We start from the raw sequence: 27,731 nt of genomic DNA, 5'->3' as shown, positions 1-27,731 counted from the left end.
GATGGACTGAGTAACTCTGTGTATTCTTTAATTCTATTCTAATTGTTCCCATTTGCACAGCAGAAGTGTAACCAGTTTACTTTACCTGCACCAAATTCAGATCAAACAAATAAGCAGTTGGCATAGACAGTTCAAGAATGGATAACTTTTTTTTATTCCAAAACTAAATTTTATTCAGAAAGACATACACAGGAAATGCAATACCGTCAGTACTTACTCGCTTTACATTCAAAGTGTCAATAAATAAGTACAATCAGTCTACCGTCAAACCAATACATTCTACTTACTGTGTGTCAGAGCCATTGATGTTTGATATATGGATGATAGGAAAATGGATGGCTCTGTAGGAGTGAAGGGTTAGACTGATCTTCGTGTAGGGTAAAAGGTCATAACATTGTGAGCCAAAGGGCCTGTACTGTGCCATGCTGTTCTATGTTCTATGTTTCTTCTTTAAGCAGTACCTCCATAACCTGTTTGAGAGGCTGTTACATTGGATTCAGCCCCTCAGGAGCTTAGACAGTGGACCATCCCCACAAGGCCTCTGTAAGAGCTGCATCGAGCCCCAGTGTGCCTCAGTATCTACCCCTATTGCCTGGAATGTGCCCGTTGGCAGCGTTTCCTTATCGGCACCTCGTTGCACTTTGATCTGTCTTGCAAACCTCTGAGTTGCTAATCCTCTGCTGAAGGATACACTGAAGCCTGGGACAAATAACACAAAGGTTTTGTGGGGAAGGAGTATAATCGGAGATGCTGCTGCCATTTGTTTATAACCTGAGAGCTGAACAGAGGTCAGGAGGGAAGAATCGTGAGTTATTTGCCTTTTTTTAACCATCACTTGTTGCCCAGCAGGAATACCAGTTAACTAGAAGAAATTCTTACGTGACCATGTTTTTTTTCTCACTAATTTTGAACATGCTGCATATGTTTTGCACCTTGCCCCAGAGGAACACTGTCTCATTCTGCTGTACCCATGTATGGTTGAATGATAATTAAACTTGATTTGATTGATGTGGTAATTCCTTTAAATACTGAGGAACAGATCAGGAAGGGGAGTTTGGAAAGATGCAAAAATAAGAGGGTTGGTGTCATTTGTGACTTCAATTTCACTAATATGGATTGGCATCTCCTTAACGCAAAGCTTCCAAGGGGGCGGGATTGTTAATTGTATCCGGGAGGGATTCCTGACCCAGTACGTAGACAGACTGACTCGGCCATACCGGATCTGGTTCTCAGCAATGAACTGCCAAGTCAGGTGTCGGATCTTTCTGCGGCAGAGCATTTCGGATACAGTGATCACAAATTCCTGGCCTTGGAAAGGGTTAGGGGCAGACAGTATGGGATAATATTTAATTGGAAGAGTGCGACTTATAATGCTACTAGGCAGGAACTTGGGAGCATAAGTTGGGAACTGATGTACTCAGGGAACTGAAAATGTGGATGTTATTTAGGGAGCACTTGCTGGGGATTCTGGATAGATTTTCTATATGTACGTGAAGAACAGGCAGATGGCCAGAGTGAGAGAATGAACTGATCAGGGGTAGAAAAATATGCCTGGAGTTGGGGGGGAGGTAGGACAGGACCTTATTGAATATTTTGCTTCAGTATTGACTAGTAAGACAAACCTCAGCAGTTGTGAGGATGGTGTAAAACAGGCTGATATAGTGGAACATGTCAATATTAAGAAAGATGATGAACTGTGGAAAAACATTACAATAGATAAGTCCCCAGCTTACCATGGGAAGAGATTGTTGTACCCTTGGTGATGATTTTTACATTCCCACTGGCCACAGGAGAAGTACCAGATGATTGGAAGGTGACAAGTGATATTCAAGAAAGGGAAAGGGGATAACACTGGGAATTATAGACAAGTGAGTCTTACTTCAGTGGTGGGGAAATTATTGGAGAGAATTCTTAGAGACAGAATTTATGACCATTTGGTCTGGTTCTCCAAATACTCATAAATATTCATAGTCGGGGTGTATGGGGTGTCCAGGGAGGGGAAGCATCTCTGGTGAAAGGGTTTGTTATGTCTGTTCCGGGGCAGCCCACTCACCTTTGGTCCCCACCAGACATTCAGCTCTCACCTGTGGCTCCAACTAGCTGTTTGCATTCAACAGCAGCCACACCCAAGTGCACTACTTTGATAGGCAGGCTAAACCAGGTAAGGTAATAGCCAGTGGCCTCGTATTCTGGTGAGACAGTGAAATTATCTCCGGCAGACTGGGTAAATAAGGTCTGCAGAGACATCCAATGACTGGGAAGGAGGTACTGCAACACACCATGGAGAGCGAAGGGCTTGACAAGGCACAGAAGATGTCATGGTCATCCATTGCAACCAAGGAAGACCGCGGTTTGTGATCTTTGTTTGTACTACTGGACCGGGACTTCCGAGCTTGAGAGAGTGGAACTGCCCCAGTGCAATGGCTTTTCCTCTTTAAAAACTCTCCCACACAGGTTTCCTGTCATCACTGGATATGATGGAAAGCCACCAGTCAGCATTGCTTTGTGAGAGACAGGTTCCTCATGAGCCTGTTTGACCTATTTGAAGATATGAAAAAGCATAATGATGATGGTAGAGTAGTGGCTGTGGTGTATATGGATTTTAATAGGGTGTTTGAGAAGGTTACCCATGAAAGGCTCATTCGAAATTCAGGAGGCACGAGATCCAGGGAAAACTCGATGAGTGGTAACAAAATTTGCTTGCCTATGAAGGCAGAGGGTGGGAGTAGACGGAGAGTATTCTGCCTGGAGGTCAGTGACCCGTGATGTTACACAGTGATCTGTTCTGGGACCACTGTTCTTTGTGATTTTAATAAATGACCTGTACGAGGAAGTGGAAGACTGGCTTAGCAAGTTACCAGATGACATGAAGATTGGTGGAGTTGTGGATAGCGTGGAGATTGTTATAGGTTGCAATGGAGCATTGACAGGATACAGAGCTGGGCTGAGAAATGACAGCTGGGGTTCAACCCATGATTCATTTTGGAGGATGAATTTGAAGACAGAATACAGGGTTAATGGCAGGGTTCTCAGCAGTGTGAAGGGATAGATGGATCTTAGGGTCCGTGTACATAGATCCCTCAAAGTTGCCGTGCAAATTAATAAAGGTTCAGAGGTTCATTTTATTGTCAAAGTATGCATGTACAACTCTGATATTTGCCTTCTCCAGAGAGCCACGAAATACAGAAAAACCATGGGGGTTGTTGAAAGAAATGGCATCAACTCCCCCCACACCCGACACAAAAAGGAAATGAAACAAAACTCACAAATCCCAACCCTCCCCACAAAGAGAAAAAGAACAGTGACATAACATCAAATCTCCAAACCCTCCCCTACAGAAAAGGACAGCGCCAATGGTATCAAAACCCCCGACCCCCTCTCTCACACACAAAAACTAACAGATCTCACAAACAAAAAAACACCAAGAAGAAAATTGGACCCCAAACCCCCAAACACCCCCCTCACAAAAACTAACAAATCACCCACCCACCAATCAGCCACAAGAAAGAAAACACCCAAAAACTGAAGGAAGCCAATATAAAGTACAGTCCAACGATGACATAAATCTCAGAATATCGAAAACATCTTCCTGTTTGCATTTGAGGAGAGCGGCCGCACAAACTCAGTCCTTCTGTGACGAGTCAACGGCATGCTGGGTTTGAGTGCCACCTCCGGTCCAAACACCGCCAACCCAGATACCAACTGTCGATGCCCCTGTGGCCTCCATTGAGAGCAAACACTGACCCCCTCTGTATCCACCTTGATCCTTAATCTTCCTCGACGCTGTGAAATAGAGCGTGACCTCATACCCCATCTCTGGTCTTTTCCACAAATCGTTTTGTGTTCTCAATCTTCTTTGAGTCCCCATCTCTGGACCTCCACGAGGCAGCTCCCAGGACACAGCAGAGCGCAAGATCATTCACCAAATTCCAAACTGCACATCGCAGGCTCCAAAAGTTTCTGTAATAAAATCAAGACGAAAAGAACAAGCAGAAGGTGTAGAGAAAGTGAAATAATTGAAGAAATTAGCTACCTAGAAGATGTCACCCGAGGAATCAATGTTCATTGGTCTCCTTCAGTTTTTGGGTGGTTTCTTTCTATGGCCGATTTGTGAGTGGGCGATATGTTAGTCTTTTGTGAGAGGGAGAGGATGGGGATTGGGTTGTTAATAAGGCTTGTGGCGTGTTAGCTTTCATTAGTCGGGATTGAGTTCAAGAGCTGTGAGGCAAAGTTCAAAGTAATTTTATTATCAAAGTACATAAATGTCACCATATACTCCCTGAGATTTATTTTCTTGCAGGCATTCAAAGTAGATACAAAGAAGCACAATAGAATCAGTGAAAAACTACAAAGATGGACTGCTAATCAATTTGCATAAGACAAACTGAGCAATTACAGAAAAATAAGTAAATAATATTGAGAAAATGAATTGTAGAGTCCCTGACAGTGAGTCCATAGGCTGTGGATCAGTTCAGTGTTGCTGTGAGTGAAGTTATCCACACTGGTTATCATTGGGTGTGTGACTCCACACTTCTGTACCTCCTTCCTGATGGTAGCAATGAGAACAAGGCAAGACCTGGATGATGGGGGTTCTTAATGATGCCTTACTGAGGCACCACTCCTTGAAGATATCCTGGATACTATGGAGACTAGTGCCCATCATGGAAATGACTAAGTTTACATCTCTCTGCAGCCCACTTCAATCCCGTGCAGTAGCCCCCATACCAGATAGTGATACAGCCAGTTAGAATGCTCTCCATGATACAGTGTAATGCTCTCCACAATACAGCAGAAAGCTCTCCACAATTCTGATTCAGTTGGACCATCTAGACCTTCATCTTCCTTCTGCCAACCATCACAAGCAGATGCCTCGAGCAGTTTTTTGCTTCCTAATACTGCAATTGGATATCTTACAGCTACCATTCTCATAAATGTACTATCTGATCATCCAGCCACCACCTTCAATCCCTGTGCTTGCGTTCACTAACCTGCTTTAATCAGCAATACTGATCAGGAAACCTGCAGGAAATTGTTCTTAGCTGTCCATTAGGAAAGCTGTACTTACAGATGCATTCTGCATTCCGAATTCTGCATTCCCTGCTCCAAACAGATCTATGTCCCTGTTCCTCGTGTTTCTCACAACCATTAATTATATACATGTATTTGTGGGATAAAATTTAATTCAAAGCCTCATGGGAGATGCTGAGGTTTTCAAATTGAAAGTCTAGAAAAAAAATTACATTGCATTATTGGAAATGTTATGTGATGCTATTTTTGCCAAGAAGTCATTCTGGTGAAATCATGTCATTTTGAGACAAAATTTTCTGTTATGAAGCAGCAATCTGCTGGAGGAATTCAGCAGACAGAGCAGCATGTGTGGAAGGAAACAAATTGTCGATGCTTTAGGTCTGAAATATTGACAATTCCTTTCTACCCACAGATACTACTCGACCTGCTGAGTTCCTCCAGCAGATTGTTTGTTGCTTCAGATTCAACATCTGCAGTCTCTAATGTCCCCTTTACTGTTATGAATATTGATACACGCAACATGACATAGAAACAAATGAATTGGCAAAAGGAGTGCACCACTTGGGATCTTGATCCTGCTGTGCTATTCAATATGATTGTGGTTGATTAGATTTTCCCAACTCTGCATTCCATTCTACCCATGTTAATATCCTTAAATGCTTAAATTAAAAATTAAATTTGTTAAAAAGCTCCTTTTTAAATAATCTATCTGCACCTCCCTTGAGATATTCAGAGCTTCCATGCCTATTTCAGGATGAGTTCCAAAGACCATGACATACTGGAAGAGAAGAATTTACCTCCTCCTGACTTATGAACCATGAACACTCAGTCTAGCTTGTCTTTTCTAGATCCATTCCATCAAAACCCTTCAGGATTTTATGTTTTCAAGCAAGTTGCATCCCACTCTTCAGCAATTTAAACCTAACCTGTCTCATATGACAATGTACGCATTCTGGGTATCAGCTAAGTAATGTTTCCATTAACGTCCAGATGTCATCTCACCAATGCCCTACTTAACATTATGCTTACTGTTTCATTTACTCTCGAAATAATAATGCATTATTATCCCAGCCTTTTGTAAACCATGCTCTCAGACAACCACACACTGCTGCATCTCAGAGCAATGTCCCATGATTCAGAATTTTTCTTAAATGGACAGGAGTTATAGTCACAGTCAAAGTAAATTTATTGTCAAAGTGTGTATTTGTTACCATACACTACCTTGAGATTTATTTTCTTGCATTTACAGGAAAGTAAAAGAAACAATAAAAACTGTAAGTAAAGATTGACAAACAACCAAGGTGCAAATGAAGACAAATTCTACAAATAAAAAATAAATAATACTAAAAAATATGAGTTGTAGAGCCCTTGAAAGATAATCTGCAGGTTGTGAGATCTGTTCAGGGTAGTATTGAGTGAAGTACAGAGTAGTCCTGAGTAGTACTCAGGAACCTGGTCTAAAACTGTGTTTTCTTACAGGACTAAATTCTCTTTTTTCATTTCTCGCTACTTTGAATGCATGTATATGTTTTTGCACCTTGGCCCCAGAGGAACTCTGTCTCATTCAGCTGTATCCATGTGTGGTTTGAATGGCAATTAAACTTGGTTTGAAGTTATCCACACCAGTTCAGGAGCCTGGTGCTTAATGGTTGAAGGGTAATAACTGTTCCTGAACCTGATGATGTGGAATCTAAGGCTCCTGTGCCTCCTGTCTGACAGTAGGAGTGAGAAAGGAGCATGGCCTCGATGGTGAAGATCCTTATTGAAGTAAACTGCTTTCTTGTAACAGCACTCCATGTAAATGTGCTCAATGATGGGAAGGGCTTTCTACTCTACTTTCTGTAGTTTTCTATTCCTGAGCAGTGGTGTTTCCATTCTAGGCTGTTTGGCAACCAGTTAGAATACTCTCCATTGTGCATCCATAGAAGTTTGTCAAAGCTTTAAGTGACAGGCTGGATCTATGCAAACCTCAAAGAAGGAATTGCATGTGGCCGAACTTTTCACATTCACGTAACCTGCTTATAACCCATTGTAGAAATTGAATGGCCTCATCATTCCATACTTCCCCTCCTCAAGAGGACATACTGTAGGTTTAAGGTGAATGGATATTTTAAATGGAAAATAAAAGACATGTTTTATTTACAGAGAGTGATTGAAATTTGGAGCTCATTGCCAGAGTAGCTGATAGAATCAGGCACAATTACTACATTTAAGAGGCATTTAGACAAAATCTTAAATAGTAGAGGCATGTCAGGAAATGGTCCTAATGTGGGCAGATGAAGTTGAAATGGATGTAGTGTGTAAGGCCTGCATATGCTGCTCCCAGTCTGCATTCAGCTAACAGGAGTTACCTACCTCTCTGTTCTAACTCATCACCTGCAGCCTACCTAAACCCAGCTTTTATCACAGTCCTTGTTCACTCATCAAACCAGCCAGCCTCAACCAGGCTCATAGCCTTCAGTTACCTTGTTGCCCTGTTGTGTTTAGTATCTGTTCTCTCTTGTTTACGGCCCTTCGTATCTTGTTATTAATAAAGTTATTGTTCGCTGCTAATTCATCTCCACTGCTCTGCATTTGGATCAAGTCTCCCCTACATTTTCTGACAGGATGAGTGAACCATTAATTGACCCAGTAGAGTATGCTCACCTAAAAGAAGTCATCCATTGACAGGAGTACCCAATCCAGAAGCAGCAGGAAACCGTTGACCATCTGCTCACCCCTCTCAACCAACTCTCCATCTTGATGCAGCAACCCTGTGCTATTCAGCCTCCTCCCTCAGAGCCCCAGATACCGGTGCCTGAACTTTTCAGTGGATCCCCATCCCGATGCTGCAACTTCCCGTTACAGTGACTCTTACACTTCCAGCTCTAGCCATCTCTGTATTCTAAGTACTGAGGCAAGATTGCCTTCATCACCTCTCTCTTGACCTGGACCATCGCCAACCGGGACAAAAGACCACCATTTGCAACAAATGTGACGATTTCACCACAGCGATGCGACAGGCTCTTGACCGTCTGAGAAGTGGAAGGGAGGCAGCAGATCGGATATTTTGCCTGCGTCAAGGCTCCTGCTCTGAGATGGATTACACCGTTAAATTCAGGACCCTCACGGCAGAGACCAGATGGAATGCATAAGTGCTGCTGGCCCATTATCATTGCGGCCTCTCAGAGAGCCTCAAAGTCAAGCTGTCTACCTGGGGGATGCCCACTGACCTTGAAAGCCTCATCACTCTAGCTGCCCGTATTGAAAGTTGTCTTATGAAACAACCCTCCAGATGATTAGCCAGAACCCCAGTTCCATTCCCAGAACCCCAGTTCCATTCCCAGAACTCCAGCTCCATTCCCAGAACCCCAGTTCCATTCCCAGAACCCCAGTTCCATTCCCAGAACCAGTTCAGGCTGCAGGTGTCTAATCAGCAATGCTTCCAGAACCCATGCAGTTAGGCAGAGCTCCCCACCCCAAGAGCATGAGTGTTGGTGGAGAAACAACTTGTGCACTTACTACAGAGCAGCCAGTCGCTGACACATCAAGTGTCCACTGCGTCTGGGAAACAGCACCACCAGGTAGAGACCGGGGACCTTCTATCTGGTAAGCTCCTCCCGACCCCTTGTTCCACCAGCCTAGCCCTACTCATTCTAGCCGTCCTCCTCTACATCCTGATGGCTCTACACACACAGAACACTCCAGTCTGGGTCCGCATACCCCTTGCTTAATGCATTGGTCTGTGGCATAAAAAAAGGTTGGGAACTCTTGCTGTGGTGGACTCCAGTACAGGAGGCAACTTTCTGGACTGTATGTGTAGGTTGGACTCCCTTCCGAGCCTGTCCATCACCCTTCTGTTTCATCTGACTGCCATTGACAGTCGTCGCTTGGGGTCTGGGATGGTCAGAGTGCAAGTGAGCACTGGAGAGCACTACAAATTCATCCAATTCCTCTTGATCATCTCACCCAACATTCCTCTCATCTTGGGTTAGCCCTGGCTCTGCACTCACTTAGCCTGGCCAGCTGGTTCACTGCTGAGTTGAGGACCAACTGCCCAACCACCTGCCTGCAACCTTATTTGACTTCACCCCATAAATCCACGAAGAAGGAGGAAACCCTCGACCTCACTAAATTCGGAAAGCTCCACAGAACTGGAGAAGAAATGGTTCTGTCAGCAGTCAGGTCAGTTCTGAGTACGGTCTTGCATAAGTCACCAGAGCAAATAAAGAAAGTGATTCCGCTCAGCAACAATTCTGTTCAAAGATGAATAGATGATACGTCTGAGAATGTAGAAGACACATTATGCAATATAATTAGGAAAACAGAATTTGCTCAGAGTCTACTTTACCAGAAGATGAATCTTTGCTTCTTAGTTATGTTCACTTCATAAAAGATTAAAACATAGTTCAAGAGATATGATTTGCAAGGGGATTAGAAACAGATACAAAGGGGGAGTCAGACTGAGTTAGAAAGACAAGAGCAGCAAAAGCATTGGAAATCATCACCTGGAAGATGCCTTCCAAGCCACACGTCATTCTGACCTGGAGATATGTTACTATTCTTTCACAATTCTGCAACTCTCCCCCTAGCAGCATTGTGGTATACCCCCACCTGAAGGTCTACAGTAGTTCAAGAAGGCAATTAAATGCTGGTTTGGCCTGCAAAGCCCATATTTCTTTAATAATTTTTTTACAAGTCACATATACGTCTGCTCCCTGTAATTAATTGTCTGCCATACTGTGATAAAGAATTTGAGCCAAAATTGTGGCAGAATAATGCATGTCCTGAGTAAGATATTTGATGAGTGTGGTATGATTGATATACAGTTTCTAATATCATTACACTCAGAGGTTTTATTCAATCTGCATCGCTAATCGTTTTTAAGCTAATCCCTTTCATATCTTTATCCTCCACTTGAGTAAGCAGGTAGAGATTTTTAAAAGATCTTAAATGAGCTTTATTTGTCACATGTACATCCTTTGAAGAACATACAGTGAAATTGTGCTGAGCAACCCGCAAGTGTCGCCACACTTCTGGCACCAAACTAGCACGCCCACAACTCACTAACCCTAACCGTATGTCTTTGGAATGTCGGAGCACCCGGAGGAAATCCACGTGTTCATGGGATAAATGTACAACCTCCTTATGGGCAGCGGTGGGAACTGAGCCCTGATTTTACAACTAGCACTGTAAAGCGATTGAGCTAACCACTGTGCTACCGGGTGACGTGGAATTTAGTTTTGTCATTCCAGTCAAATGATTCCAACAGCTTTTGATGTTTTAAAATATACTGAGATGATCCCACTTTTTCTTTTCTATGCTCTGTTTCAGACAAGAACAATCTTCAAAGAAATGTCACATCCAACATGAGTTATCAACTGATTAAGTGGACGCTGCCAGGTTCTGGGACTGCAGTAAAGAGCGCACTACAGCTGGTATTGTTAGAAGGGTACTTAAGACAACCATCCAGTCGACTAGATATGGAATTATTTTGCAATTCAACCCAATAGATCAGAAAAAAACAGAGATTATATCTGTTGACCTTATTTTTAATTGCACAAGATACAGCCAAAGTCTAGTGTTTTATATTGCTGCCTAACATATGTGAAGTCTTCTACGCACAGCTTTACTAGCTGTTATATCAAAAGTCACTTTCTTGAATTGAGTTTCCATTAGAAATAAATCTCATCAGAAGTAGATTTCTGATAAAGACATAAAATTCTGTTGAAGAATGAGAAAACTTCTAAATGATCTTAATTTCAGAGCTTTAATTCTTAATTGGATACAGATCTTTTTCAAAGTAATTTATTACCACCTATTCCCATTCTGAAGTGATGCTAGTTGGGACACTGTTCCTCAGGAATAATTAGCAACCAGCTAACTTTCACGTTGATGTGTAACAAACGGTGTGAGAAAAGTGACAACATTACTGAACCAAGTTGTTTGCAGGAAGAAAGGACATGCCTTTCCATTAAGAGCAGCTGAAATATCAGCATCTCTAACCCAAGGGATGGTAAGACAAAGGCAAGTTACCATATCCTAGGCACATTATGGTTATAAATCTATTTCTGTGTCAGAAATTTTCTGTGTTTTGTTTATATCAGAAACTTGGTAACATCACCAAAGAAGTATAACAGAAGCCCCCAAGCTGTATCTTAAGAGATTTCTACCGACAAATTTTCTAAGTTTTCTGGATAGAAATTTTTCTAAATGATAAAACATTAAACTGATTTGCCTTAGTTTTGTTTTGTTTATAATGTATGCATTAACGCAATTTATATAGAGAAATATTTATCACAATTTTCTTAATGTGAAACTGTCTGTAATTGTACAAGTATATATAAAGTAATTCTATATTACTATATCTGAACAATATCTGCAACAAATATTAATAAAAGAAATGACTCAACCAGTCCAAGTGCATAAAAATAATAATTATTCAAGAATGTTGTAATTTATTCAGTTGTGTGAATTGAGTTTGGACAGTACTGAACTACTTAGTTTAATCACACTAAATACGGTACACATTTCTAATGCTGTAGTACGAATGATGTATCATTTAGAAACAGGATAGAAGAATGAGTGTGGAAAACAGTAATCTCTCACAGCCAGAACAAGAAAGTCAGATGCATCAATGAGTCATGCCACTGAGCAAAATTGCACTTTATTTAGATATACAAGAGATTACAACTTGTAGATTTCCATCATTAAAAAGGGGGTTGGTGATATAATTAGAAAGAGGACTCACTGACGCATACACACACACACACACACACACACACACACACACACACACACACACACACACACACACACACACACACACACACACACACACTTCAAAAGGGCTTACAACAAACACTTCCATAGAAGGTTGATTATAAAGATAGTATGGACAGGTACGATGTGGGTTTATCACACACAGTATGGTGGTGACTGTAACAGATTGTGAAATAATCTATTATTATTACACACACAGCACAGATGTGATTATTGCACAGTTATTTTGGATGGAGTGATTATTACACACAGCATGGATAAATTATGTCACATATCAACCCAGTAATGAAGTGGTCAGCCCACTGCTTTACAGCGCCAGTGGCACGGGTTCAATTCCCGCCTCTGTCTGTAAGAAGTTTGTACTTTCTCCACATGACCATGCGGGTTTCCTCCTACATTCCAAATACATATGGATTAGTAGGTAAATTGGTCACGTGGCTGTAATTGGGCGGCATGGGCTCATTGGGTCAAAAAGGACTGTTACTCCACTGTAATAAAAATACATAAAAAACAAACAAACACAAAATACTGAAAGAACTCAGCAGGTTAGGCATGATCCATGGAGGAAAATGAACAGTCGACACTTCAGGCCTTGGCCTTGACCTGAAGTGTTAGCTACAGTATTTATTTTCCTCTACAGATGCTGCCTGATCTGCTGAGCTCCTTCAGCATCTTTTGTGTATTGATCCTTATTTCCGGCATCTGTAGTCTCTCTTGTGTCCTAATTATGTCACATAGTTACTCAGCGAGTCATTATAACACTGGTAGTGCAACCGTCTCAAATTTCTACCATTCTGACTTTGACTCTGTAGGTGTGAAGTCTGCATGCTCTCCGTTTCCTGCAGGTTCTCTGGTTTATTTCCAGATTCCAAAGTTATCCTAGTTGTTAGGTTAATTGGCTACTGTAAACTTCCCCAAATGTAGGTGGACTTGTGGGAGAATTTATTCTGAGATAATAAATTGCAGGGAATGGGTAGCTTTGGGAGCCTGCTTTGACACACTGGAATGAATGGCCTCTCAATTCATAAGAAAATATGAATCTGAAATATTAGAGTGGTAAAACCCAATAAGGGAATGATTATTGCACTTAGTATGGTTCATGAAATCTGGGTAGTATGGGTGCCATATATTACCATTCAGCAGTAGTTATTATACAGTATGGTAGTAATGAAATTCCATGGTTAATATGGGGGTGATTTTAGAGAAAACAATATGAACACCTTCTGGGTCATTATATTACACAGTCAATATGGATTTGAGTAGAAGAATGAGGGGGGATCTCATTGAAACCTATCAAATATTGAAAGGCCTTGGTAAAGTGAATGTAGAGAGGATGCTGGGATGTGGGAGAAGTCTTGGACCGGGGGCACAGCCTCAGAATACAAGGACTTCCCTTTAAAACAGAGATAAAGAGGAATTTCTTAAGCCAGAGAGAGGTCAATCCATGGAGTTCATTACTACAAACTTGTAAAGGTGTCAAACGTTACAGAGAGAGGACAGGAGAATGGGCTTGAGAGAGGTAATAGAGCAGCTAATATTGAATGGTGGAGCAGATTCAATGGGCTGAATAGCCTAATTCCGCTCCCATGTTTTATGTCTTATAAAGAATGATTTCAATGCCTTTGTTGGAGTGCGGATTTGAGGTTTTAGCTCTTTGAGGCTTCAGCAAGGAGAGGCTTGAGTGAGAGAAGGCAAAAAGCTGTAGGTAGATTTTTTTCAGTTTATTTATTGTTTCCTTCTGTATAATTGCACAGTTAGGGATGCCAGGCAGGATAGCTGAATGCTCCTTTTGTGGGATGTGGGAAGGCAGAGAGACGTGCGGTGTCCCTGATTACTTTACCTGCAAGAAGTGCATCCAGCTGCAGCTTCTAACACTCCATGTTAAGGAGTTGTTGCTGAAACTGGATTAACTTCAGATCATTTGGGAGAATGAGGGGGTGACAGGACATATAGAGAAGTGGTTACATACAAGATGCAGGAGACAAGAAACTGGGTGACAGTCAGGTGGGTGAAATGGATTAAACAGCATTGCAGAGTACCCCTGAGGCCACCTCACTCAACCACAGGTAGATCACTTTGGATACTGTCAGAGGCGGATGACCTAGCAGAGGAAAGTCACAGTGATCAAGTTTCTGGCACTGTCTGGCTCTGTGGCTCAGAAGGGAAGTGGGGAGATGAGGTGAGCTGTGGTGATGGGGATTCATTAGTTAGGAGAAAAGAAAGGAGGTCTGCGGACAAGATCGAGATTCCTAGATAGTGTGTTGCCTCTTGGGTCCAAGGGTGCAGGACATCTCGGATTGAGTCCTCAGCATTTTTAAGTGTAGTGTTGAACAGCCGGAGGTCGTGCTCCATATAGGTACCAATGTCATGGGTTCTACAATGTGAGTTCATGGAGCTAGGTGCTAGGTTAATGCACAGGACATCCAGGGATGTGATCTCAGGATTGCTACCTGTGCCACGTGCTAATGAGGCCAGAAATAGGAGGATCATACAGTTTAATGCATGGCTAAGGAGTTGATGTACGAGAAAGGGCTTCAGGTTTTTGGATCACTGGGCTATCTTCCAGGAAGGTTGGATCTGTACAGAACAGGCTGTTTGCACATAAACTGGAGGGGGACTAATATCCAAGTGGGAAGGTTTGGACTGCACGGGGAGTTGAACTAGATTTGCAGGGGGACTGTAACCAGAATGTGAGCACAGATAGCGGAGTGCTTGTGGAGACAGATCTTGTTAAGACTTCAAGAATCAAAAAGTTGAGCATGGTGGGATTAATGTTCTGAGTTACATATATTCTAATGCAAAAAGTATTGTAGGAAAGGCAGATGAGCTCAGGTCATGGGTCAACATATATAGCCATTAGTGAGACTTGTTTGCAGGAGGGGCAGAGCTGGCAGCTCAGTATTCCAGGGGTTTGTTGTTTTGGATGTGATAGAGAGGGAGGGACTGAAAGAGGAGGGGGTGGCATTATTAGTCAGGAAAAAATGTCACGGCAATGCACAGTCAGGAATTCACCTAGTAAGGCTTTATGGGTGGAACTGAGGAATAAGAAAGGTATGACCACATTAATGGGGTGATATTATAGTCCACCCAACAGTCCTCAGGATTTAGAGGAACAAGATAGTACAGAAATTACAGACTGTTGTAAGAAACATAAGGTTGTGATAGTAGGTGATTTTAACTTTCCACATATTGACTAGAACTCCCATACTGTAAAAGGACTAGATGGGTTAGAGTTTGTCAAATGTGTTAAGAAGTTTCCTTAATCAGTACACTGAAGTCCCAATGACAGAGTGTGCAATACATAATCTTCTACTAGGGAATGAGACAGGGCAGGTGATACAAGTTTATGTCGGGGAACACTTTTCATCTACTGATGATATATTATTAGTTTCAAGGTAATTGTGGAAAAAGTCTGGTCCTTGGGTTGAGATTCTAAATTGGAGAAAGGCTAATTTTGATGGCATCAGAAAGAATATTGCAAGTGTGGATTAGGACTGGCTGTTTTCTGGCAAAGGTGTACTCGGTATGTGGGAGACCTTCAAAAGTGAAATTTTGGAAGTACAAAGCTTGTATGTTCCTGTCAATATAAAAGCTAAGATAACACATTCGGAGAACCTTGGTTTTTGAGAGATATTGAGTGCCTGGTTTTAAAAAAGGTGCACAACAGGCATAGGCTGGTAGGAACAAATGAAGTACTTGAGGAGTATAAGAAATGCAAAAGAACACTTAACAGAGAAAATCAGGAGGGCTAAAAGAAGGCATGAGGTTTGTCTAACAGACAAGGTGATGGAGCTTCTACAGGCTTCTATGGATATGTTAAGAGCAAAAGAATTGCAAGGGAATTGCAAAATTGGTCCTATGGAAGATCAGAATGGTAGTCTATGTGTGGAACTAAAAGAGATGGGGAGATCTTAAATGGATCTTTTGCATCTGTTTACTCAGGAGATGAACACAGAGTCTATAGAAGTGAGGTAAAGCAGCAGTGAGGTCATGAACCCTATACAGATTACAGTGTTTGCTATCTTGAGGCAAATTAGAGTGGACAAATCCCCAGAGCTTGAAAAGGTGCTCCCTTGGACTCTGAGAAAGGCAAATGCAGAAATTGCAGGGGCACCAGCGGAGATATTTAAATCATATTTAGCAACAGGTGAGGTACCACAGGATTGGAGGATAGCAATGTTGTTCTGCTGTCTAAGAAAGGCTCTAAGAATAAACCAGGAAATTATAGGCCGGTAAGTCTGACATCAGTAGTGGGGAAGCTATTTTAAATGACTGGATATATGTGAGGATTTCATGTGAACTCAAGTGCAGGAATTACAAGAGATTTTGGCAATTAAAATCAAACTAACAAGAGCTCAGAATAACTACAGAATATTGATGAACTGAGCTCACTCCCGATACACAGAAGAACTCGGTCTGAGTTTCCCCCAACAAGGAACCACAATGACCCAGCCAAGAGGGGTTGGCAAGCCCCCTCTGAAATAGACCCTGGAGCACGTAGGAACTCTGGACATTGACATTATCGTGCTGATTAAATTCTGTCAAACTGGATACAAGTGATTAAAGCAAAGTTTAACTATCTCCATGATCCCAAATGAGACACCTGCCAAACATAGTGAAAAACCAGATCTAGTGCAAAGACAAACAATTAGACATGAAAGGTAAACAGTCCAAGGACAAAGCATACGCATGAGGTGACACCAAGGAAAAGAGAAAATACAGCTTGGATACTAACTGACAAAAAAAAAGCTCTTTTAACAACGACCCTTGGTTGTAAGAATATATGAGCATTTAGATCACCAGGGACTGATTGGGGATAGTCAGCATGGCTTTGTGTGTGGTAGGTCTTGTATAACTAATCTTACAGTTTTTCAGGAGGTTACCAGGAAAGTTGATAAAGGCAAGGCAGTGGATATTGCCTAGCTGGACTTCAGCAAGGCATTTGACAAGGTCCCGCATGGGATGTTGGTCAAGAAGGTTCAATCATTAGACAACAAATAGACGAGTGGTAGTAGATGGTTACCTCTCTGACTGGAGGCCTGTTACCAATGGAGTGCTAGTAATTGATGCTGGGTCCGTTGCTATTTGCCATCTATATCAACAATCTGGTTGATAATGTAGTTAACTGCATCAGCAAATTTGTGGATGACACCAAGACTGGGGTGCGTAGCAGACAGTGAGGAAGACTATCAAGGCTTGCAGCGGGATCTGAACCAGCTGGAAAAATGGGCTGAAAAATGGCAGATGGAATTTAATGCAGACAAGTGTGAGGTGTTGCACTTTGGGAGAACAACCTGGGTAGGTCTTACATAATGAGTGGTCGGGCACTGAGGAGTGCAGTAGAACAAAGGAGTCTGGGAATACAGGTCAGTTCAGTAATTCATTTAAAGTGGCAACACAGATAAGATCATAAAGAAAGCTTTTCGCACGTTGGCCTTCATAGATCAAAGTATTGAGTACAAGAGTTGGGATATTATGTTGAAGTTGTATTAGATGTTAGTGAGACCTAATTTGGAAAATTGTGTGCAGTTTTGATCACTTACCTACAGGAAAGATGTCAATTTACAAGGATGTTGCCAGGACTGGAGGACCTGAGTTATAAGGAAAGATTGAGTAGATTAGGATTTTATTCCTTGAACCGTAGAAGATTAAGGGGAGATTTGTTAGAGGTATACATAATTATGAAGGGTAGAGACAGGGGAAATGCAAGCAGGGTTTTTCCACTGAGATTGGGTGAAACTACAACTAGAAGTCATGGGTTAAGGGTGAAAGGTGAAATGTTTAAGGGGAACATGAAGGGAAACTTCTTCATTCAAAGAGTGTTGCATGAGCTGCCTGCATATGTGGTGGATGCAATTTCTATTTCAACTTTTAAGAGAAGTTTGGATAGGTACAAAGATGAAAGAGGTATAGAGAGCTATAATCCAGGTGCAGGTTGTTGGGACTAGGCAGTTTTAATGATTTGGCATGGACTGATGGGCTGAATGGACGGTTTCATTGCCATGGTTGTCCATGACTCTATTACTGTACATTTAGTATTGAGCCTGGTTTGTACATTAAAGTCACCTATACCCCTATACCTGAATGTTTGCGAAGGAATCATTTGTCAACTTGTACGTCAGGTTGCTTTCCAGTTGCCAAGTTCAGAGATGTCATGGATTAGGTCAATAACGTTTAAAAGGGGGAAGGTGAACAGTCAGGAGTGGTGGCACACATTAGTACAAACAACAAAGGGAGGATGTAGAAAAATGAGGAGGTCCTGAAGAGAGAATATAGGGAGTTAGGTAGAAATCTGAGAAGCAGGACCTCCAGGGTTGTACTCTCTGGATTGCTGTCTGTGCCACACGCCAGTAAGGGTAAGAATAGGATGAAGAATTGGTGCAGGAGGTTTCAGATTTCTGGATCATTGGGATCTCTTCCAAGGAAGGTATGACCTGTACCAATATCCCTGCAGACAGGTTTGTAGAGCTGTGGGGGAGGGATTAATCTAATTTGGCAAAGGGGATGGGAACTGGAGTGATATGGCTGAGGATGGGGCAATTTGTATACAATGAGATGCAGTGTGTAGTGAGACTGTGAGGAAGGACAGGCTGATGATAGGGCAAAATTGCAGTCAGTGGGATCAGTCAAAGTGTAACAAGAGGCCAAAATCAAAAAGGATGATAAATACCAGACTGAAAATGTTATATTTGGATGCACATAGTTTACAAACTAAGGTAGGTGATCTTACCATGCATTCAGAGATTGGTGGGTATGATGTTGTGGCTTCTCTGAGTTGTGGCTGAGTTCACAAGATGATCCCAGAAATGAAAGAGTTAATATATGAAGAACGTTTGATGGCTCTGGGCCTGCACTTGCTGGAGTTTAGAAGAATGTGGGTGGGGAGAGGGAGGATATTATTGAAACCTATCCAAATTTGAAATGCCTAGATACAGTGGATGTTTCCTATAGTAGGGTAGTCTTGGAACAGAGTGCACAACATCAGAATTAAGGCATGCCCATTTGAAACAGAGATGAGGAAAAATTTCTTTCGCCAGTGGGTGGTGAATCTGTGGAACTTACTGTATTGCCACAGACAGCTGTGTTTGCCAAGTCATTGGATGTATTTAAAGCAGAGTTTGATTAATCAGGGCATCAAAGGTTAAAGGGAGAAGGCAGGAGAATGGGGTTGAGAGGGATTATATATCAGCCATGATGGAAAGGCGGAGCAGACAATGCTGCTCCTATGTCATAGAATCTTCTGGGTGATATTTGCACCCGTTACTTAGGGCAGGCGTGACCGAGCAGTTTAGGATCCTGTTGAATCTGCATATGCTGGGAGTCTTGATTAAAATAGACAAAATGCTTGTGGTGTTCACAGAAATGACAATACGCTGTCCCAGCAGCTCGGGTAGCAACTTTGTAGGGAAATAAACAGTTGGCGGTTCCTTTCATCAAAACATTCGTCCTGCCCGAAACTCCCACTGTTTAATCCTCTTGCCTGACCCGCTGCGTTCCTCCAGCATTTTTAGCGTGTTGGTTGTTAACACGGAGCCGCGCGGGCTCCTGCGGTATTTGGGCGGGGAAGGGGCAACAGCTTCGCACCGAGTTGTTGACGCTTCCCTGACGCAGCGCGCCTCACCTCCCTTAAGTACAGTTCGTCGACTTTGCGCCATTCGCCTCACGTCACCCTAAACAAGTTGGCGTAATCCCCTGCGTTTGACGTCGCCCTTACGTCTGACGTTCCTGAGCGTGCTAACGTCGGCTCGCCGTCCAGTACTCGGTATTGTGGCTGCTCCCGGTTGATGGAGGCCTCGCTCGGTGAGTATGGTCGTGCCGTCTGCCTGAGGCTCTGCACACGGTTGGAGACGGAGCGACAACAAGCGCGTTCGAGGCATTGTGTGGTGCAGCTTCGCCTCGAATGGCGGCCGACAGGAAAGAGCCCGGAGCCGATTGTAACGGGAGCACAAGGCAGGCAATTTGGATCAGTCGGCCCAGTGAGACGGTTTACTGTGGGCCCAGTACGCGGGTTCTTAAGATCCTTCACCCGGTGGGGTAATGCACTGTGTCTGGTCTCAGCCACTGCGGCCTTGACCCTGGCCACTGGGTGCATGAAGATATAACCCGTGGTACTGTTACCTTGGAAGTGTGACAAGGCCCTGGGGCCGTGCACTGTGGGTAACCCCGGCGCTAGTGAGGTGGCGGGGGGGGGGGGGGGTAATCTGTCAATGTTTTTATTGTGTATCCGTTCCCCAGGGTTGAAATGTCTAATACCAGAGGGCATGCATTGAAGGCGAGAGGGAGTAGTTTCATGCGGGCTGTAAGGGTTAAGTTTTTCACTCAGATTCGTGGATGCCTGGAATGTGCTGCCTGGTATGGTAATAGAGACAAATACATTAGAAGCTTTTAAGAGATATTTGGATAAACACCTGAATGTAAGGAGGATGGAGGGATTAGTCTCTGTTTTTGGTTTGCATTTTAGCTGGTTTGGCACAATATTGTGGGCCGAATGACCTGTTCCTGTGCTGTACATTTCTATTTCTATCCCAGGCTCTTGCCTGTTGGTTTTTTTTAACCTCTGGCACTGGTACAGCAGATCTTTTAACTGACGTGACAGAGGGATTTTGCATCAGTTCCGATGTGTTGGAGTCTTTTTTACCCACGACACCAGCAATGTGTGTATTTATTTTGGGTGCAGGAACGATCAGCCTGGCAGGTTGAATATTTTTACCTTGTGATCATTGCAGTAAAGAAATTTCCATTGAAAGTTGTTGCACAATGAATGTTTCCTACGTGTACAGGCTGGATGCAGTGGTGCCAATTACCTTGGGTATCAGTGTGGTGCGGCACATTTCAGTTGGGGACGTGCAGAGGGAGGGTATTTGTTCCTGGAGGCGATGACAGCGTGCACTTTTGCATCTGAAAAAAGTAGGAGGCTTGGGTTTTCGCCTCTGATGGTGAGCAGAGTGACTGCCTCTCCCTGCAGCTGTTGACATCCTTTGTACCTTGGGGAGAGTGCACGCCTGTACCAGGGGACAAAAATAGTTGCTTAGCCTTAACCCTGAGAGAATTGCCGGTATTGGCCCTGTCACATGAGATAACACAAACATCAGAAACTTCAGCAGACTAGTGTCTCCAAATAAGTGTCATTACTTTTTGCACGTTGAATTTCACAAGTCTAATCGTGGTTGTCATTTTAAACTCCAGGATAACTGAACAATATTGGATTAAAGGTGATTTGCTTGATTCCTGAGTATGGCTCAGTTTGGAGGACAGAAGAATCCCCCCTGGACCACGCAGTTCTCTGCTGCTGTTACGCAGCCAGGTCAGTGTGGCTAGTAATATTATTTATTGGAGCTATATTTCTACATCCATTTCTCTGTGTGTTCAGTCTCCAGAAGTGCTCGGCTTTGTCAACAGTACAGCAGGTCACTTTCAGAACCTGCAATGATTAGAAAGATTGACATTCGATCTAGCAGTGAAACTGAGATAAGGGTTTTCAATTTAATTTACTTGGTAATTAACAAGGACAAAGGGTTGAATTCCCATGCTTTTTAAATTGTGCAATGGAATCTCTTGAGGGTGAAGTTGGAGCCACTGGTGCAAATATTTTGTGTGGTATTTCAAATCAGCTTAATACACGATTAAGATGTCAGCCTGGGTGGTGTATTTTAATCCAGGTGTGGTTGTTAATTTCTAACGTAAGCGCCATGTGAAGGTTACAGGGGATGGAAAATAACTTGTTCCCTTTTACCCACTTTCTTGCTCTCATTTCCCTGATCCCTATTTTACTTGCTTTCACTTTGAGCTGGGCTAATTAGCGAAACAGCTATTGTTAGAAATGTATTCAAATCAGTTATTCAGGGGATCATGTTGACGCGTAAAAGCCACTGAAGTTGAAGCATAAAAGCTTGCATGGGTGGAAGACGGCTGATGGGTAGGAAGCAGCAAGAAAGGTCATTTTCAGGTTGACAGCCTGTCACTGAGGTAACAGTGAAGTCAGTGCTGGGGTATGAGTTTTTACAGTTAACGTCTTGGAGGAAGGGAGTAAATATGTGCAGCCATAGCTGCAGTAACACAAAAGCTGGTGAGAGAACAAATAGAGAAAAGAATTCAATTTATAGTGAGATGTTGATGTTGTTCAAAAAGTTGGCATCTGCAGTGTAATTTGAGAAAATGTTAAGTAGGCTAGAACACAGAAGTTTAAAGAATATGGTCCAATAGGGTGACACTAGCCACTGAGAGATAATGTTTACTTTCATTCAAGAACCCAGATGTTGATGGCCTTGTTGCATGCCCATCTAAGATTGTGGTGAGAAATTTCTTTTGTGGAGGTTGAACCTTTTTGGGACCTTTTCATGGGGCGCCACAGTAGCATAGCAGTTAACGTGATGCTATTACAGCTCCGGGTGTCAGAGTTCAATTCCAACACCATTGTAAGAAATTTGTAAGTCCTGTGAGCACGTGGGTTTCCTCCGGATGCTCTGGTTTCCTTCCACATTCTGAAGACGTGCCAGTTACCAAGTTGTTGTAAATTGTCCTATGATTAGGCTAGGGTTAAATAGATGGGTTGCTGAATGGTGTGGCCTGTTGGCCTGGAAAGACTTGGTCCATTCTGTATTTCTAAATATAGAAATAAAATGTATAAACCTGTGGCAGCAGAGTCCTTGAGGATCAAGAACTTGTCCCATTCTGTTGAATGGCCGAATAGGTTTGTGTGGCTGAATGGCCTATTGTTCCAACTTTTGACCGTAAATGGTGGTGTGTGATACTGCAAAGCAAAAAATTGACAACAGTACATTGTTACTAATCACTGTACAGCAGACTCGAATCTACTGATTTTGTTTAAAAGAGATGCTCCAATCTTTGTGACTTTGTGCTCCATAATGTAAAATCTGCTGTTTCCATCAGGTGCGCTTGGTGTTCAGCCCTCGCTGCTGGGGGCTTCTCCAGCAATGTACACACAACAGACAGCCTTGGCGGCAGCAGGTCTCACCACGCAAACGGCAACAGGCTATCAGCTCACCCAGTCAGCAGCCCTTCAACAGCAGGCAGCAGCAGCAGCTGTAGCGTTACAGCAGGTGGGATTGTCGAAGCTTTCTAGTGTTTCCAGCAGTGTTGCTTAGAAATCCAATCGTATTAATGGGTGTAGCCATTTGTGTGTACTCTCCCCCTTTACTTGTTGGAGACCTGGGTGAGATGATGGAGGAGGAACAGATATTGCCACACTTCCAGCAATTCGAGATGTTCCAGTTTTAGTTTAGTTTAACTTCAGAATTAGTGGAATGCATGATGAAAAGCCAAGGGTCCGCCATTGATATTGAAATAAGAAACCAATAAAGTGAGGGAAAATAAATGTTTAGAAATGGCAAGATTATTGAAAGTGGGCACTATTGGGTGATGCATAAAAGTTGTGTGTAAAGATGTTTTGCTACTAAAAATGTGCCTTCATCTTATTGCCCTGATACAAAATTAAACTACTTTAGATGCCAGATATTTGAAATTGATCGAGGTGCCGCAAATAATTAGTATCTGTGAAGACAGATCCGTCTGGGTGAGGTGTAAATGGGAGAAGCAGAATAATTATTTGAAAGACCACAATGAGATAAAAATGCTAGGGATGTGAAATGCAATTGCTGGACATGTTGATTAGCTGCAGTTGTTGAAATGGGTGTCAGATAATTGAAAAGTGATGGTGTGCGTCATTGGATCATTGCTGGAAGCCTGAAAGAGGAGATGCAAACAAGTCAAGTCACTTTTTATTGTCATTTCGACCATAACTGCTGGTACAGTACACGGTAAAAATGAGACTGTTTTTCAGGACCATGGTGCTACACGAAACAGTACAAAAACTACACTAGACTACAGACCTACTCAGGACTGCATAAAATGCACAAAACAGTGCAGGCATTACAATAAATAATAAACAAGACAATAGGCACAGTAGAAGGCAGGAAGTTGATGACAGTCCAGGCTGTGGGTATTGAGGAGTCTGATAGCTTGGGGGAAGAAACTGTTACATAGTCTGGTCGTAAGAGCCTGAATGCTCCAGTGCCTTTTCCTAGATGGCAGGAGGGAGAAGAGTTTGTATGAGGGGTGTGTGGGGTCCTTCATAATACTGTTTGACTTGCAGATGCAGTGTCCAGTGTAAATGTCCGTAATGGCGGGAAGAGAGACCCCGATGATCTTCTCAGCTGACCTCACTATCCATTGCAGGGTCTTGCGATCTGAGATGGTGCAATTTCCGAACCAACCAGTGATGCAGCTGCTCAGGATGCTCTCAGTACAACCCCTGTAGAATGTGATGAAGATGGGGGGTGGGAGATGGACTTTCCTCAGCCTTCGCAGAAAGTAGAGACGCTGTTGGGCTTTCTTTGCTATGGAGCTGGTGTTGAGGGACCAGGTGAGATTCTCCGCCTGGTGAACACCAAGAAATTTGGTGCTCTTAATGATCTCTACCAAGGAGCCGTCGATGTTCACCAGGGAGTGGTCGCTCTGTGCCCTCCTGAAGTCAACAACCATCTCTTCTGTTTTGTTCACATTCAGAGACAGGTTGTTGGCTTTGTACCAGTCTGTTAGACGTTGCACCTCCTCTCTGTAAGCTGACTCGTTGTTCTTGCTGATGAGACCCACCACGGTCGTGTCATTGGCAAACTTGATGATGTGGTTCGAGCTGCGTGTTGCAACACAGTCATAGGTCAGCAGAATGAACAGCAGTGGACTGAGCACCAAGCTCTGGGGAGCCCCCGTGCTCAGTGTGATGGTGTTGGAGATGCTGCTTCCGATCCGGACTGACTGAGGTCTCCCAGTCAGGAAGTCTAGGATCCAGTTGCAGAAGGAGGTGTTCAGGCCCAGTAGACTCAGCTTTCCAATCAGAGGGATGATTGTGTTGAATGCTGAACTGAAGTCTTTGCACAACATTCGAACGTATGTGTCTTTTTTGTCCAGGTGGATGAGGGCCAGGTGGAGGGTGATGGGAATGGCTTCGTCTGTTGAGCGGTTGGGACAGTACGCAAACTGCAGGGGGTCTAGTGAGGGGGGCAACATGGTCTTGATGTGTCTCATGACGAGCCTCTTGAAACACTTCATGATGATGGATATGAGTGCAATGGGACGGTAGTAGGCAGGACACTGAAGACTTCTTCAGCACGGGGACGATGGTGGCGGCCTTGAAGCACGTTGGAACGGTGGTGCTACTCAGGGAGATGTTGAAGATGTCAGTGAGAACATCTGCTAGCTGGTCTGCACATCCTCTAAGCACTCTACCAGGAATATTGTCTGGTCCAGCAGCCTTCCGTGGGTTGACTCACAAGGGTTCTTCTCACATCGGTCACAGTGAGACACAGCACCTGGTCATTCGGAGGAGGAGTGGTCTTCCTCACCACCACGTCATTTTCCGCCTCAAAACGAGCATAGAATTTAATCAGTGCATCTGGGAGGGAGGCATCACTCACACAGTCAGGTGATGTCGTCCTGTAGTTGGTGATGTCCTGAATGCCCTTTCACATGCGCTGCGTCTCGCCCGAACAGTTGACCAGAAGCTTGGAATCACACTTGCTGATAGTGTAGGTATTCTGCATGCAAATACCCTATTGTAATTGCGGAACAAATAACTGACAACTTCTCAACAACAAGAAAAGAGGATGCAATTGAAGACATTCCATCTTGCCCTGACATGTGCTTTGTGGAAAGGCTTTGGAATGTCAGGAAGTGGTCACACCAATGCCTGGCCTGTGATAACTAGTTCATAGACCTTTCCCAAAAAAAACTGAATGCCATTAAATATCAAGGGTATGTGGATAGGTTATTTCTTGTTGGAAATAGTAATTGCGGAAAAATGTTACTTATCATTTATCAACCTACACATGAATGTTATACTTATTGCCCATTACACCACTGGCGTTTAGGGCAACAATGAAGGTCCTCCATCTCTGTTGCACATAGTTACAGAAGGATCCTTCATTTCTGTTTCTGTAACAACTTTTTTTTTTTGACTAGTCAGGGTTGTTAGCCCTGAGCTGAACCCCCAAACTTGAAGGATTAGTGGACCACTCGTAGTCTGGCCTATACTCTTTGACCTGTTTGGCATAGGGGACCCTAAAAAGATCCAAAGCACAAGGCCCCGACTCCATCTATCATAGCTCTCCAGTTCATTTGGACACACAAGTCTCCAAACCCAATAACAAAGCCGTGCTCCTCTTGGGACATGAATGTTGTGTTCTACACCAAACCCTGAGGTCATTCCTGCCCATCTGAACTTGTTCTTTCATTGATTAACAACTTAAACCCTACACAAAACAAATAACTGACATAAGTTCGTCCTTGATAGTTTGTTTTGGGATATATGGAGCATTCTTTGTTTATCTATTCGGGTCAGGACTCCCTCTTTTGGTTATCCTGACTATAGTTGTGCTATTTCCAGCTCTCCTGTTGAGCTGGAAAATTTCTTTGCAGTTGATATTAATTTATTATCTTGCTGTCATCTGCAATTGTCTGCTTCTGACTCTTCCTTTCTCATTTTCTTATTCCTTGTTAAGGAAAAGGCTGTGACTGGGGTAGATTTCAAATCCATGGACTCCCAGAGCTATTTTGTTTGCATTCGTTTCATTCAGCTTACAGTAAAGAACATAGAACAGTACAGCACAGGAATGGACACTTCAGCCTACAATGTTGTGCTGAACCAATTAAATTAGTAAACAAATGCTTATCTAAATTAATATTCCCATTACTCTTACATTCCTGTGTCTATCTAAACATCTCTTAAAGTATCTAATGTTTTTGTCTCTACTACCACCCCAGGAGGCACATTCCAGGCTCCCACCACAAAACACAACAACTTGCCCCCTTGCTCCTCACATCTCATTTGTACCCCCTTTCACCTTAAATGTATGCCTTCTAATATGAGACCTTTCAACCCTTGGGAAAAGATATTGTCTGCCTACTCTATCTATGTCTCTCATAATATTATAAACCTCTATCAGATCTGCGCTCAACCTCCGCTGTTCAAGCAAAAACAGCCAAGGTTTGTCCAACTTCTAAATTATAGTACATGCCCTCTAATGCAGACAGCATTCTGGGAAACCTCTGTCTAAAGCCTTTACATCATTTTTGAAAGGGGGTGACCAGAACTGTATGCAATACTCCATATGTCGCCAAAGCAGAGTTTTATAAAGCTGCAACTTTTGAACTCGGTGCCTTGATTAATAAAGCCACACATGCTCTATGCTTTTTTGACCATCTTTTAAACCTGTGTAGCCACTTTCAGGGAGCTACTGACTTGGACCCAAAGATCCCCTGCTCATCAACACTGTTAAGGATCTTGGCCTTAACAGTACACAAGTGATCAAATCCTCTCTTTGCATTTGTCCTACCAAGGTGCAACACTTCACATTTGGCCGGGTTAAACTGCATCTGCCAATTCTCTGACCGTATCTACAACTGATCCCATTATATTCTTTGCCAGTCTTCTATGCTATCCACATCACCAACAATCTTCATATCATCTTCAGACTTACCAACCCACTTATCTGCAGTGTATCATCATCTAGATCATTTACATATATCACAAACAACAGAGGTCCCAGAACACCACTAACCACAGATAGCCAGCTAGAAAAAGTTCCTTCAACCACTGCACTCTGTCTTCAATGGGCAAGCACAGTCATGTTTGTAAGACATGATGCCACACACAAAGACACGCTGGCTCTCTCTCTAATTAGTTCATAAATCCTATCCCTAAGAATTCTATGTAGTAGCTTCCCTACCACTGATGTGAGACTCACCAGACTGTAACTTCCAGGTGAAAACAATTCCATTTGAGGTTAGAGACCAAATTAGATGCACATCAGGATTTGCAGGCCATTACTTTCTACAAAGTGAAACCTAACATCATGAGTGGCTGTGATGCTTCACACCCAGATATGCTCAACAACGTTTATGCACTTTGAAAGGGAGAGTAAACC

General features: G+C 43.0%; 2 protein-coding genes and 1 long non-coding RNA gene across 7 annotated transcripts in view; 2 read left to right on the top strand and 1 right to left on the bottom strand.

Annotated features, from left to right (window-relative positions):
- Nucleotides 1-11,685, top strand: part of si:ch211-250c4.3 (uncharacterized protein LOC100535981 homolog) — a 109,684-nt gene extending 97,999 nt beyond the window's left edge. For 2 of the 3 annotated variants that reach the window (XM_059947316.1, XM_059947315.1), the window contains one exon: nucleotides 10,342-11,455. In XM_059947316.1, the coding sequence (XP_059803299.1) occupies nucleotides 10,342-10,396 (55 nt within the window). In that variant the 3' untranslated portion in view covers nucleotides 10,397-11,455. Of the gene's footprint in view, nucleotides 1-10,341 lie in introns of all 3 variants that reach the window. The other variant, XM_059947317.1, reaches the window with a different exon arrangement.
- On the bottom strand, nucleotides 164-19,493 carry LOC132379445 (uncharacterized). Of its 2 annotated transcripts, none has more exons than XR_009507419.1 (3): nucleotides 19,412-19,493; nucleotides 17,334-17,381; nucleotides 164-3,960 (listed from the first exon to the last, which is right to left on the bottom strand). It is a non-coding gene; the product is annotated as an uncharacterized LOC132379445 (long non-coding RNA). The 2 variants fall into 2 exon arrangements; XR_009507420.1 differs by lacking the exon at nucleotides 19,412-19,493 and adding an exon at nucleotides 18,521-19,261.
- Nucleotides 19,460-27,731, top strand: part of ccar1 (cell division cycle and apoptosis regulator 1) — a 66,779-nt gene continuing 58,507 nt past the window's right edge. The window contains exons 1-3 of one of the 2 annotated variants that reach the window (XM_059947312.1): nucleotides 19,460-19,590; nucleotides 20,977-21,094; nucleotides 22,681-22,850. In XM_059947312.1, coding sequence (XP_059803295.1) covers nucleotides 21,025-21,094; nucleotides 22,681-22,850 — 240 coding nt within the window. In that variant the 5' untranslated portion in view covers nucleotides 19,460-19,590; nucleotides 20,977-21,024. The other variant, XM_059947313.1, reaches the window with a different exon arrangement.

This window comes from Hypanus sabinus, chromosome 22, assembly GCF_030144855.1.
Source record: "Hypanus sabinus isolate sHypSab1 chromosome 22, sHypSab1.hap1, whole genome shotgun sequence".
NCBI classification, from domain to species: Eukaryota; Metazoa; Chordata; class Chondrichthyes; order Myliobatiformes; family Dasyatidae; genus Hypanus; species Hypanus sabinus.
This window is presented reverse-complemented; position numbering and strand designations above follow the sequence as displayed.